Genomic DNA, 15,102 nt, shown 5'->3' with positions numbered 1-15,102 from the left:
AAATGTTCACTTGGGTTTCCACAGAGTTGCCACCATCACCAGATCTTGAAATCACATCCTCATTTTCTGATATCAAAGACATGCAACGTTCAACTTCTTGAAATTCGAACAGGAACAAACTCAATTGCATTTGCAATAATTTAAGCTAATTTATATTTTTTATACATATTTTTCACAAACTTTTATAGCATTTTATTGATTGGTTTGTTAAATACACAGTATTACTGTGTTATTACTGTATTATGTTTAATACATCTCTTCAATTAAAACTAAAAACACATACTGTCCAGTCAAATGGACATCTGAAAATCTCTTTGAAAAATATATATTTAAAAAAAAAGTTCAGATCTTGTTTTTCATGCCCTAGGAGCAATAAAAACACATAGTGGGAAAAAAACATCCAGACTGAGGTTGTCAGAATTCACTGTCACATTATTTTCATAATTCATGCATGAAATGGTTAATGATCTAAAGAATCTTCTTCTACTATAAAGAGTCTTTTGTGCAATGGAAGGGTTCCATGGATGTTAAATGTTCCTCATGGAGCCAATAAAGAACCTTTATTATTAAGAGTGTAAATGTTAGTTAATGCATTAACTACTGTCAATTATTACCAGTGATATCTGTCCATGAGCATTTTCATCAGAATAATCTTATTGCACAGCCAACAAGAAACCAGATTCTCCAAATTGAATTCAGGACAAGTTAATATATAGTCTGTGTCACTGAACCTCCTCTTCCCATCACTTACACTGGAGTTGTGTTTGATTATTCAAGCATGACAGTATAATGAGCACCATGAAAATCAACCTCATAAAATCAGCTCATCTGTGTTTGGTTAAACACCTCCAGGTGTGTGGACAGTGGTGAAGTTATGTTTTGTTGAGTCTTTAATATTTCAGGAGATATAATTGAGCTCATTGCTGTCTATAGGAGAAACAGTTAAGATTATTTTTCTTTCAGAAAATGGCAATGAGAAGTACTAATAAAAGGCTTGAGATTCACTCTGTTTTATGAGTTTATTAATGATTTTACAGCCTTACAAGAGTGTAGATTGAATCATGAGAGTTTTGTTATCTACTGCACGTGATGGCAGTGTGAGCGCGCCCTCTGGCGGTGAGGCTGACGCCTGTCAGCTGACGTCATCCGATGACGTTGGGGTCTATCACGTGACACTTGCAATCACATGACGAGCAGAAGCTGAAAACAGGAAGAAGCTCGTAGATTAATCAGGTAAAAGCTTCGTTTGTCTTCATCGCTGTTTCTACTTTATTCATTTATGGTGCCATTTATGTCATATCTACAGATTAATGAAACAGATCGTGTCATATTTGATCTCAAACTATAACACCATCAACTTTGATGTGCACTCATTTAGTATGAATCAACGTTACTTTGAAACATTATTTCGATGCAAAATAAGCATGCATGTAAAATGGCGTCTTTATGTTTATGTATTATATGCATTATCTGTGTTTGCATGCATTAGGAATAGGCTGCTATGTGAGATGGCCGCAGCGGTGGAGAGAACAGATGATCTGGTGCGAGAGTATCTGCTGTATCGAGGTTTCACCAGCTCTCTGAAACATCTGGACTCAGAGATCAAAGCAGACAAGGAGAAAGGCTTTAGAGTCAGTATATGTGTGTTTATTCACCTCCTCGTGCTTATGCATTAACCTGATATGAAGAAGTGTTGTCTGTAGGACAGTATATATCTCTAACAGCATTATATTTAGTTATATAAGGTCAAGTGCATTCAAATATGAGAATGCATGAATCAAATGTGCATTTTTGATCTGTTAAGATATATGTTCTCAGTTCCAGATACTGTAAATGTTCTTTGTTGATGTGTATTACAGGTTGATAAAATAATCGATCAGCTTCAGCAGCTGATTCAGAACTATGACCTGACGGGTCTGAAGGAGTACTGGGCGTATCTGGACCGCAGGCTCTTCTCCAGGCTGGAGGACGTCTACAGACCCACCGTCTGCAAGCTGAGGACCAGCCTCTACCGCTTCTACGTCATACACAGCGTTCAGGTGCACCACAACAAACTTCAGCCCCAAAACAGTAGAGCTAAATTATTATATGTATTTTTCATGGAAGAAAATTAAGCCTATTTTGGAGCATTGCATTTTTTTTTTTTTCAATTTCAAAAAATTGTAATTAAAATTATCATTGATATAACAATAAATATATACTTAATATAAAGTAAATAGTAATAATGTTAAATGATATCAATAAAAATGTTATTAAATATGTACTTAACTAATAGTAAATTAATAATAATAATAATAATAATACAAATAATTACCAACTAAAATGAGTTATATTATTTCAAGGTAATACTGAATTTAATTTATGCTAATCATTAAAAATATATAAATATATACTTAATAAAAATAATAATAAAGACAATAATATTAAATAACAATAAAAATGCATTAATAAAAATAATTTAAAAAAGCTATATTATTTCAATGTAGTGCAAAATTTAATTTATGCTGATTGTGAATTTGTACTAATCATTAATTCAAAATATTGATATTAATGTATATATTAATTAATATATACTTAATATAAATAATAGTAAATAATGATGTTAAATAACAACAGTAAAAATGTTAATTAAATATATAATCAATAATAATACAAATAATTACATTATAAAATGATCTATATTTTTTCAAGGGAATACTGAATTTAATTTATGCTAATCATTAAAAATATCATTAGTATATAAATATATACTTAATATAAAGAATTATAAAGACAATATAGTTAAATAACAATAAAATGCATTAATAATAAAATAATAAAAAATAATTAAAGCTATATTATTTCAAGTTAAAATTTAAAAATTTAATGTATGCTGATTATGAATTTGTACTAGTCAATAATTAAAAAATGAATATATTAATGAATATAATATTCATTAATATATACTTAATATAAATAAGAATTCTAAAATAATGTTAAATAATAAAATAAAATACTATTAATTAAATAAATATGTACTTAATATAAATAATAGTAAATTAAATAAATAGCTATATTATTTAAGGTAGTACAAAATTTGATGAAATTGTACTGATCAATAATTTAAAAATGAACTAATATAATAATATATACTTAATATAAATAAATAATAAAAAGTGTCTGGTCCGGTGTCAGTCTGACTGTAGTTTATGGTGGGACACTCATTGTGTCTCTTTTATCCTCAGACGAACAAACCGGAGAAGACGCAGGAGTTTTTCCTGAAGCAGGCGCTGGAGCTGCAGGGTCAGCCGGAGTGGCGGGATTGGTTCGCTCTGCCGTTCATTCCCGCACCGGAACAGAATCCCACCTTCTCTCCGTACTTCTCCCGCCAGTGGGCCGACACCTTCCTGGTGTCTCTGCACAACTTCCTCAGCGTTCTCTTCCAGTGCATGCATATCCAAACACTGCTGTTGCCCGGCAACCAATGCAGCATATTATGGGATGGGGGGAATTATCATAGTCCTTCAGCTGTTTAAATAGCCTTAATGATGCTTTGATGCTTAGAAATGACATTCAGTATGTTCAGATTTTGAATGTATATTAATTCCTGATTAAACTGATAGTGCTCCTTAACAGCTTCACCTCTGCCTGCGCTCTTGAACTTTGACAGTGAAGTACAGAAAATCACATCTCTTCAGGAGGAGAACGAGCAGTTCAGACAGATGGTGAGATCTTCACTGATTTCTACTTGAGGTTGTCAGTAATGCCTGATGCAAATTCAGTGCTAAACATTGCTCTACATACAATATACAACACAAAATACATCGTTCAACTCAAACATGTGCAGTGATGCACTTAAAATGAAAGGGTATGGGATTCGCTTTCCGCCAAAAGTATCAGCAGATTTGCAAAAATGTAAAAACTTATTTTTAAAAAAAAAGCATGAATCAAAAATTACATTTGCACAAAACTGGAACACAAATTCAAAATAATGTCTTCCTTGCTTTTATTGCTCTTTCTTTTTCATTTTGTCAACACTTATGATGTTTTACCTTTTGCTCACGTTCTGCACTAGCTTCTTTAAATGTTGTCTTCATTTGAATTTTATGTAAATGAGCGCAGTCTTAGGCATTACCATTGGTCCACTAGTTCTAGATTGACAGCTCCTCTATCCAATCATTTGAAGAGGACAATTTAAAGGGATAGTTCACCCTAAAATTAAAATAAAGTCCTCTTTTTATCATCCTGGAGTTGTTCTAATGCCGTTTCATTCTTTTATGGACCAGAAAAGAAGATTTTTTAAAAAGTGTCCCTCTCGCGCTTGTCCATATAATGGCAGTGAATAGCGACCAGCATCAAGCTTTTAAAAAAGGATACTAAAGTATCACAGAATGATCCTATGTGACGTGCCATATATTTCAAGTGTTCTGTGGGTTTATGATAGGGTTCTGTGAAAAACAACAAAATTTAATGTATTATTTAATGAAAATCCTGACCTTGGCTGTTGATCTTCTGTGTGTTCATGAGACTATTAGCGCCACAGTTAATTCCGACTCACCCTGAAAAACACACAAGTTGTCAGAAATCAAATATGCAACATGAGATACAATGCCTAGAAATCCCAAAAAAGATTAGTTCACTTCAGAATTGAAATTTCCTGATAATTTACTCACCTCATGTCATCCAAGATGTTCATGTCTTTCTTTCTTCAGTGAAAAGAAATGAAGGTTTTTGAGGAAAACATTCCAGGATTTTTCTCCATATAGTGGACTTCACTGGGGTTCAACGGGTTGAAGGTCCAAATGTCAGTTTCAGTGCAGCTTCAAAGAGCTCTACATGATCCCAGACGAGGAATAAGAGTCTGATCTAGAGAAACCATTGGACATTTTCTAAAAAAAATAAAAATTATACGTTATCACGTTATACGCACGATAATACGCTATATTATCGCGTTACTTTTGGCGGAAAATGAACCCCATAGAAGGGTGGTGATTTTATTCAAATGCATCTGTGTTTAATCAAATATCTCCGTTCGTTCCAGTTATTTGCCCTTCAAGGAGAATCACGACCAAAGAAAGACGAGGCGATGGTGCATCACAAACTCCCGCCGTACGTCCAGCACATGGACCGACTCGGCGACACTGAGCTGTGAGGAGACTGTAGGACTGCAATCATCCATTTGTTTTTATCCAACCATTTCACATTATATAGATGTTCACCAGTATGAACTGAAAATGAGACTGACGAGCGTTTGATCAGTGAATAAACATTCACTTGAAACGTAACTTCCTCACTATAGTCTTGATTTGTGTCTGTGATCATTTCTGTACATCACTGGAATCAGGGTTTGATTTAGGAAAAGAATATGAAATCAAAACTGATATTGATATTCCAGCATAAATAGAGTCTGTCTGCACACAAATCAGGTTTCTGTTCCTGTTTCTGGAAGCACTTTGTGAAGATCAAGTCAACGATTCTTGACCTCTTAGTTTTGAAGTAAAACTTAGTTGGCTGGAGAATAAAGACGTTCAAACTGGAAAAAGGAAAACCGGAGGAAGGGAAGTGAGCGGGAACATCAGGTAGTGTGTGGAGCGTGTGTTTTCAGAAACGTGAGCGATGTTTCATCTGTTTTCTCAGAGACCTGGTGTACAGTCAGAGGAACGTGAACATGAGCACACCGCCCAGAAACTTCTTCTACACCTTACTCCCTCAGGGCAGACGGGCTCCTGGGAAAACGGCCCCGGCGCCGCAGTCCTCACCCACACAGGCCTCGCTGGGCCGGAAGGACGCCGCTGGCACACAGGTACATCCAGTGTTATTTAAAAAGTCACAAAGTCTATATCAGTGTCAGAGTTTCTGAACTCCATCTTGAGTTTTCTTCACAATATTCCTCATTTAAATAATTAATGCGCAGAATAAAGGGGCGGGGCCTGGTTGAGTTAGTTAGTAGTGTGTTGAAACTGGCGGTTATGGTAAGGGGCGGGACATTTCCCAAACACCAATCACAACACACTGCTCCAGCCGACCAATCAGAGCGCATTGTGCTTTTCAGAAGGAGGGGCTTCATAGAGACAGGAAGTAAACAGAGCGTTACTGACAGACTGGGAAGAGAGGAGCTGCAACAATGAGGAAAATAATCCACATTCAATCTAGTAGAGCACAAAAACAACATCAAGACTTTGTAAAAAGGGCATAATAGGTTACCTTTGAGGTGTTTGTAAATATTTTGTTTTTATTGTAATTTCACTGAAAGTTTTAGTGATTTTGTTGTGTGCTTTTGTCGTTATTGTTATGTCTTTTATTTCAGTTTTAGGTATTTTAGTAAGCTGGTGACACTTTAAAATAAGTTTCCATTTGTTAAGATGAAAAATACTTATAAAGAATTGATAATCTTAGTTTACTAATACATAATTAAAATTATAAGACCGCTATATACAGCTATAAACAGCTGTATTTTTATTAAATCTTAAATATTAATAAATACTGTAACATGCATTAACTATTTGGACCTTGTATAAGTGTTACAAATGTTGCTTTGGCAACTAGCTAAAATAAGAATTTTATTCATATAAACATTTTATTTCAATTAATGAAAATGTTTTCTTATGTTTTAGTTTTAGTTAACGATGATAACCCTGGTACATCCACGTTTAGATGAAGGAAAACCTTTTTCTATTAATAATCTAGTGTTTATTTATTCACTTTTTTCTTTATTTTTACATTTTTGTTTAGTTTCTCTCTAAACATTTTTCTGCTAATCTGAAGGTTTTTCTGTCTGTGATTTTCAGTACGCGAAAGCAAAAGATCCGCCTGTCGCGAAAGACGTGAAGACGCCCACTGTTTCCACGGTGATGGTGGATTCGGCCACGGGTCATTCCCGACACAGAAGAGTGCATGACCACGAGAAAGAGAGAAAAGAGCTGCTCTCCAAACTCCCAGCGCAGGTCCGAGAAAATATCCCACAGCGCCGAACAAAGACCTCTCTGTCTTTCTGTCTCTCTCTCTCTTCATGTTCAGTGCTTTTCTGCATTTTGCTTCTCACGTGACACTGATGCAACCGTAGCCAAACACTTGTTCAGTGGATTTGGTTCAGGATATATCAAACCAACCAAAAGAAGCACTACTTTAACTTTATAACTATTTGAAACTCAGAAAAAAGACAGATTCAAGACTGTTTATTTGACATACTTTGTGTTTTAAGGCAAAACTATTGTTTTTTCATGAGATTTTGCTTCCATAACTTGTCTTCTTTCAGACTAGTGGAAAGAAAACATCCAAAATACACATTTAAGTTTTTTTTTATTTTATTGCACTTTATCTATTTGTATCTGTAGATTTCAATTACAATCCATATTTTTAAAGGTCATGAGACTTCAACAGCTTTGCATAAACCAGACTTTAGTTTTATAACATTTTAGTTATAAGTACTTGGTGAAAATGTATTTTTTTCCTGATTTATAGAGTGATAATGCAAAATCCCCTCTGTAAAAACCTTTAACTCTATATGAAACAAGAATTTTGAACCTGACTTTATCCAATGTTCAGATTTCTGGTAACACTTTACAATCCATTAGTTTAACATTAACTGAGATTAATAAATGCTTTGGAAGAATTTTTCATAGTTCATGTTAACTAATGTTGGGAGTGATATTATTTTAATATATGTCTAGAATGTTCCTATGCATAATCATATTTCTCCGTGTGCATTTTTGATTTCCACAGAGTTCAGAGAAAAAAACAGATTCGGATCCAGATTCTCAAACTGAAGCTCTTCCTGAGCAAATGGACTCCACCAATCAGACGCGAGTCTGTGAAGTGGGCGGAGCAGGAGTGGAGCAGCCCTTTATTAAGCTGAGTCAGGAAGAGTATGGAGAACATCACTCATCCATCATGCACTGCAGGTGAGTGTGGACAGAGAGAGAACCGGTGACGCTTTTATACATGTTCATCTTTCTATAGTGTGTTTAATGTTGCTGTTTGAGCATAAATAAATAGGATTTCTGTATGTTAATGTGCTCTATTGTGATTGGCTAATCGGATGCTGAACACTAAATTGGTGTTGATATGCAAATATGGGTGGTCACATGTTAATGAGTGTTTTAGTTTCGTCATATGATTGTTTATTGTTTTTAGGGTGGACTGCTCGGGCAGAAAAGTGGCCAGTCTGGATGTGGACGGGGTGGTGAAGGTTTGGGCCTTCAATCCCATCATGCAAACCAAAGCCACTATCATGTCCAAGTCTCCGCTGCTCTCTCTGGAATGGGCGGCCAAACCTGACAGACTGGTAAATCACAGCACTGTTCATGAATATACCCAGATAAATAGATTCAGATGGCATATACATTAACATTGCTTGCATTTTTAGGCTGTAAATGTTGCTAAAAACGGTATTTGGTTGGTTTTATTGGTTTATGTGGTGTTTTTACCCTTGCAGCTGTTGCTCGGTAGCGGGGTCGGCACGGTGAGACTTTACGACACGGACGCCAAGAAGAGCCTGTACGAGATGACGATAGACACCGTCCACCCGCGGTGAGTCTTCAGATCACTAGGACTGGCATAAAATAAAAAAAAATCTCTCTCAACTAATGCTGTAAACTGTTTTGGGTTTACTAAAAGTTAAAATTAACAACTGATTTGTATACAAACATTCATTGCAAATTGCACAATAAAAAAAATAACATTATAATAATAACTTATGTTTCTACTCCAGATCGTGTTTTGAAATTTTTTTAAAACCTGACAGATTTATTCAAACATACATTAAATATTGAAGTAAAAATATAATGAATATGTTATACAGTGCATATATTTATCAAAATGCTGTTCTCGAGAGTTATTTTTCTGGCTAACTAACGGTCACTGAATGGCTTTTCTGTGGTAAATATGATGTTACGTGACATGTTGTTTTATTGACGTCTTTCCGGGATTGAAACACTGATTGATCATGAGACACGATTCATTTCAGTAAGTTGTTCTGTTTCTTTCAACATTCCTTCTGATGTTCATTCATGTTTATTTGGTGCTGTAACTAGTAGTAAAGCAGAAGAGATGATCAATTCACATGCCGTTTGAACTGAGACAGCGTCGAAACTAAATTTATGCTTTGATTTTTATTGACAGAATTTGAAAGCTGAGACTTTGTTGCATATCAAAAGTATCAAAGCACAAAGATTATTGTGCTTTATTTGATAGGAGGAGCTACAAATAATGTTTAGTGTCGTTTTCTTCATGCATCATGACTAAAAGACTGAATCTTGGGATTTAAGAATCGATATCAGAATGAGAATCAATTAAAATTGAGAAATCAATATTTCTACAGATTACCCATAATGCACCAGGATTTAAATCTCAGTTTCTACATGCAAGCTATTGTTGCATACTCTTTCACATACTATAATAAGTATTACACGGTATTTACGCAGTATGTTTGTGTGTGTTCAGGATCCTGTCGCTGGCCTGCAGTCCCAGCGGAACGTCGTTCGTTTGCTCCGCCGCGGCTCAGGCTGCTCAGTCTGGTGTTGTGGCGGAGAGCGACGCACGAGGATCCGCTCCCGCATCCGGACATCTGCTGCTGTGGGACACCAAAACGGTCAAACAGCAGGTACTGAAGCCAAACATCACCGACACAGAAATGCAACGACTGCACACTGGTTTTAATGATGTTTATCGTGTTGTTATTGCGCTCAGCTGCAGTTTTCGCTGGAGCCGGGCCCGGTCGCCATAAACTGCACGGCGTTTAACCACAACGGAAACCTGCTGGTGACCGGAGCGGCGGACGGGATGATACGGCTGTTCGGTAAGAAGGTTACGATAGTAAATATGCCCTAGTTTATTGTCATAGTTCTGATTGCTTTGTGCACCTGTTTGTTGTTCAGTTGGTTATCTCCTCTGTATTTAAGTCCTCAGTTTTGTTCCACTCACTGTCCGGTATTGTCTTTTTTGTGTGAAACTGTTACGTTTTTGCCCTAAACATCTTCTTTCCTAGCCTGCATCCTGACAGCAAGTGGCTCATTTAATTTGCATGCTGAAATGTTTCTTTCTGCAGACATGCAGCGCTATGAGAGCGCATTGAGCTGGAAGGCTCATGATGGTGAAGTGTACAGCGTGGAGTTCAGCTACGATGAGAACACGGTCTTCAGTATCGGAGAGGACGGGAAGGTGATGGGAATCTCTTTACGTGTTTATTCTCATCTGTTCTGTAATCTCTGATTATTGTCATTAGCACTAATAATGACTTTGAGGCACAAGCGCTGATGTTTTAATGCAGGGTTTGTGAGTTGATAAAAAGCTATTATGCTCTGGGGCTGTTGAATGCTTGAATCTGATTGGTTGACAGACATTCTAAGGTGTGCAGTTATTTTCAGGGAAGCAGAAAAAAGGAAAAAATTAAACAAACAATGATAAATGTGACGGCACCTTTTAGAGTTTGATTCATTTCAGTGAATCAGTTCAAAGTTCAGATTCAACAATTCATTCATTTCTGTATAGACACTAATTAAAAATTGCACGTTCATCTGATATCGTATTTAAACATCATGTTGTGTTTGTTTTCAGTTTGTTCAGTGGAACATCCACCGCTGTGGCGTGAAACAGTCGGAGTACTCGCTATCCCAGGATGCCGTGGGGCCGTTTGTTCTGTCGGGCTACAGCGGATATAAACAGGTTCAGGTTCCACGCGGTCGTCTCTTTGCTTTCGACTCTGAGGGCCAACATGTTCTCACCTGCTCCAGTAATGGAGGAAATATCTACCGGGTAAACACACATTCTTACAGACGAGTTCAGTTCATTGAGGAATTGGTTCAGTTCTGTCTATATCTTCTTTTTTTATTAATTTTTAAGTTTTTGTTGTAGTTATTTTACCATTTCAACTTAAACAAATGCTGCCTTGGCAACCATGTCTTTTTTATATGTTATTTCAGTAAACATTTATTTTAGTTCAAGTATCAAAAATGTTTAGTTATGGTTTTGGTTTTAGTTAAAGACCTATAAAGCTCCTTTCACAAGATGTAATATCAGTCTCTGGTGTCTCCAGAATGTGTGTGTGAAGTTTCAGCTCAAAATCCCCCACAGATCATTTATTATAGCTTGTCAAATTTGTCCCTATTTGGGTGTGAGCAAAAACACGCCATTTTTGTGTGTGTCCCTTTAAATGCAAATGAGCTGCTGCTCCCGCCCCCTTTCCAGAAGAGGGCGGAGCTTTAACAGCTCAACAACAACAAAGCTGGAGAATCTCACGCAGCCAAAATGAGGATTGTCAGTAACGGTGTTCAGCCTTACATTGTTCAAAGATGCTGTGAATGGGGTAATATTTTTTCCAAAATATCGATCGGACAGAAAAGCTCCTTTTTTTAGCAATAGAGCTTCACGTTTTCTGGGTTGGTAGATGCACCAGGACCCAATTATAGCATTTAAACATGGAAAAAGTTTACATTACCCTTTAGTTAACAATAATAACCCTGTTATGAGTCTAACCTAATATCTTCTCTCCTCTTGTCTAGTTAAGCAAGGCATACACTGGTCTTGAAAGCGTCTTGTCTCTCGGCGGTCATAAAGCGCCCGTCGTGACGGTTGATTGGTGCTCAGCGATGGACTGCGGCACGTGCCTCACCGCGTCTATGGACGGCAAGATCAAACTCAGCACGCTGCTCGCTCAGAAACCCTGACCGCAGAAATCAAGCTCAACGGACCTGAAATGCCAGTGAGGAAGATGATGATGATGATGATGACTGAAGCAGAATCTCTGCTAAAGTTTCACTCACATGATGTCTTATAAAACGGTCATCTCACAGAAGATCACTAGAATATCACAACAATCAATGTTACTGATTCAAAGACGATGAGTTTACTCTTCCACAGACTGAACGTAAAACAGACCCCATAGATCCAGAGAATGTGTTTTTCACAAAGCGTTTATGTTTATGTGCGAGTTAGTGATGTCTGGACATGTGGAGAAATGTTACTTGAGAAACAAACAAATGATGAACAAATATGATTCAGTCAGGTCAGTGAGGAAGGGCATTAGCTTCACATTAATGTTTCTGTTCTTCTAAGATGCTGTTTATTTCTTACTGTTGGAACCTTAAAATGCAGCTTAACCAAGTAATAAAATATATGATGTTCATACAATTTTTTTGCATCTGTATCCTGTTGTACATTCAAATAAATATGATCAATTGACAAAATCCTGTACGTCATTTTAAGTGTGATTTTAAGGAGCTCGGTTGAATTACACATACATGGAAAAACAAAGTAGTATTTGTATAAATAAATCTGAAATATTTTTACAGGTTGGTGGGTATCCCAGAGACATACATGTATGTGTCAAAATGCATGGGATACACCTTAAAATATGTTTTAAAAAAGTGTGTCTTTGTTTTTTAAAAGAGGTACATTTTTTACTGGTGCTTAATAAAATGAAAGGTCACAGTAATGTCACACTGAATAAAACTGAAAACATTCATCCACAATCATCCTTCATGCTGCTCACTGATATTATATTGTAATGAAACTCATTAAAATCTACAATCGAGTCATGACACCAAGCTGTCTATAGATTATCATATTCATCAACAAAAAAGGCATGACCACAAAGTGAGTAGGGATGTAGGGATGCACCAATATTATCATTTTGGCCGATAACAATAACATTAAAAATAAGCATATATTGGCTGATACCGATACGGTGGCCGATATATCAGGCATCCCTAATTCCAAGATATTAGATTTACAATTCCAAAAGTATCAGCACAGGTAAAGTTTAACATATGCACCGCTATATCTACTGAAAATCAGCCAATTTCTCTTTCGTATTCTATTCTGTTGTGACTCTCACACCTTTCTGTCTATGCTTATGTGCATACACTGCAATTACAATTGGATAAATAACGTTATGAGATTAACATTTTAAATATACAATTTGGAATATAAAATGAAACAACAGAAAATAGAATTCTTCTATTCTGTGTCGGCAAACAGTGCTCGGTTACTGATTACATGTAATCTGAATAGTAATCTAAAAGTAATAAAAATAGATAATAGATAATAATAAAAAAATTGTATATAGTATTCTGATTATATTAGCCTCCTTAAATGTGTAATGTATTGGATTACGTTACTAATTTTTGTCATGTAATTTGGAATCAGTATCTAACACTGTCGACAAAATAAACTATATTAATCAGTCATTTATTCAATCGATTCGTTCAAAACGGCTGATTCATTCAGGAACTCAAGTAAGTTTCATTGGACAAGTAGAGCAAAAAATAAGTCTGTCACGGACGCTAGCCGTTAGATGCTCTTGCCCAAAGTTAGACACATAAATTAAACTTTATGAATAATAGATGTACTAAAAAAAAAATCAGTAATTGTTGCTAAACATTGGCAGGGCAGTTCAGTAACAAATAGCCTAATTACAATGGTAATAGCCTAAGTTACAGATAGCCTACCTGAAGCAGCTGCATCTTGCTGTTGAATTGATCGCCGAGGGTGTTTTATTTCTTTTTTCTTGAAGGATTTCTAAATGTCCATTTAAGTTTTCAGATGAATTGATCAAGCCAAGTACTCTAGTGAAACACTAACAAACTCAGGAAAGAGAGATAATTGAATCCAAAAGATCTAATCTCATTGGCTGAATTGAATATAACTTATCATCAATGGTTGGCCAGTTTACATGTCAGTCAGTTCTACTAGCCTCAGTGGGCGGTTCCGAAGTAAATGACAGTTAGAAACAATTAAATGATTGTGTCATTCACTGACATACCTGATCTGATGTTCATCATATATATATTAGTAAATAATATTCAGATATATTTAAATCAGAATACACATCTAGTGCTATTGGTATGTCTATCTATAATAAGAATATCTTTGCAATTGATTTAAAAAAAAAATACATAGAAAATTGTATGAACAAATATAGCATATATCATTTCAGACTAGAATGCAAATTAAGGAGAAAAGATCTGCATGTCAAATTAAGTCACCTTTATTTATATAGCGCTTTTTACAATACAGCTTGTGTCAAAGTAGCTTCACAGTGATAATAGGAAAAGAGACATTGTTTTAGCTGTACAGCAGCTCTAGAAGAAAGTCCAGTTAAAGTAAGTTCGGCGTTGATTAATTTCCACTGTAAAAAATCATTAGTTATTAATTTAATTTAAAGTGCCCCTATTATGGATTTCTGAAAATGACGTTTCATGTAGTGTGCAACAGTGATTAAAAACATCCTGCAAAGTTTTAAAACTGAAAGTGCACCGTATATAAAGTTATTGTCTCTCAAAAGTAAGAGTCGACTGAGTCAATTAAACGAGTCGTTTGTGAAACGAATCCCAAGCCACTTCGTTGTGACGTCACAACGAAACATTAGCATATTGTCCGCCCACTTATTGCACGTGCAGACGCTAAGGGGAAATTCATTTTTTCAACAACACCACATCTTTTCTTGTGTTCCCGTCATTTTACTTATGACTGCTTCTCAAACCTCTGGGAGTTTAACACAGGATTCACAAAACGCTTGATATAGCAAACAATGATATAGACATTTTTCTTTCTTAATAGTTATGACAAAAAAGTCTGTACACATCTGGCCTAAATGTTTATCTTATGTTAGATTTTTTTAGCTTCTATTGTCATTCTGATACAGTTCCCACAGGTGCACCTACATAAAGTATAACAGTGACGCTGCTATCACATCTTATAAATAACGCAAACTAAAGTGACATGTACCATAGAAAAACATCGCACTCCGCTCGTGATTGTGAATTAGTTTCTGGTTGATCGCCTGCGTCGCACTCAAGTTCAAATTGATATGGTAAAATGTATTGTATACAATGTCTTGCGAACTTATAGCTGCCCTTCAGTTATGGCAGTGGGTGCACGGTGCGTGCAGTAGACCAATCACAAAGGACTGGGCCATCTGACCAATCAGAGCAGTGTAGGCTCAAGGAAAGGAGGGGTTTAGAGAGACTGATTCTTCAAACTGCTTCTAACGAATTGCTTACAAATCATTGAGAACTGAGGTGAAATTAAATGTATATTACGTGAAAACGAAAGTGTTTTTTGACCTTGCATCATGTAAACCTGTTGTAGGAGACTCCCAAAACAATAATAGGAACCTTAAAAAAT

The 15,102-nt window shown here is 35.9% G+C and overlaps 1 protein-coding gene across 1 annotated transcript; it reads left to right on the top strand.

Moving 5' to 3' along the window:
* Positions 1-1,149: 1,149 nt before the first annotated feature.
* On the top strand, positions 1,150-12,161 carry wdr91 (WD repeat domain 91). The gene is made up of 16 exons (XM_048166534.1): positions 1,150-1,233; positions 1,490-1,631; positions 1,860-2,039; positions 3,225-3,432; positions 3,622-3,704; positions 5,021-5,127; positions 5,617-5,782; positions 6,768-6,923; positions 7,702-7,880; positions 8,113-8,263; positions 8,414-8,508; positions 9,421-9,580; positions 9,667-9,775; positions 10,025-10,137; positions 10,534-10,731; positions 11,478-12,161. Exons 2-16 carry the CDS (start codon positions 1,509-1,511, stop codon positions 11,640-11,642), a joined length of 2,193 nt encoding a protein of 730 aa, XP_048022491.1. The 5' UTR covers positions 1,150-1,233; positions 1,490-1,508; the 3' UTR covers positions 11,643-12,161.
* Positions 12,162-15,102: the final 2,941 nt, after the last annotated feature.

Source organism: Megalobrama amblycephala, linkage group LG18, assembly GCF_018812025.1.
Source record: "Megalobrama amblycephala isolate DHTTF-2021 linkage group LG18, ASM1881202v1, whole genome shotgun sequence".
NCBI lineage: Eukaryota > Metazoa > Chordata > Actinopteri > Cypriniformes > Xenocyprididae > Megalobrama > Megalobrama amblycephala.
The sequence above is the reverse complement of the archived record's forward strand: the minus strand, read 5'-3'. Positions and strand labels throughout refer to the sequence as shown.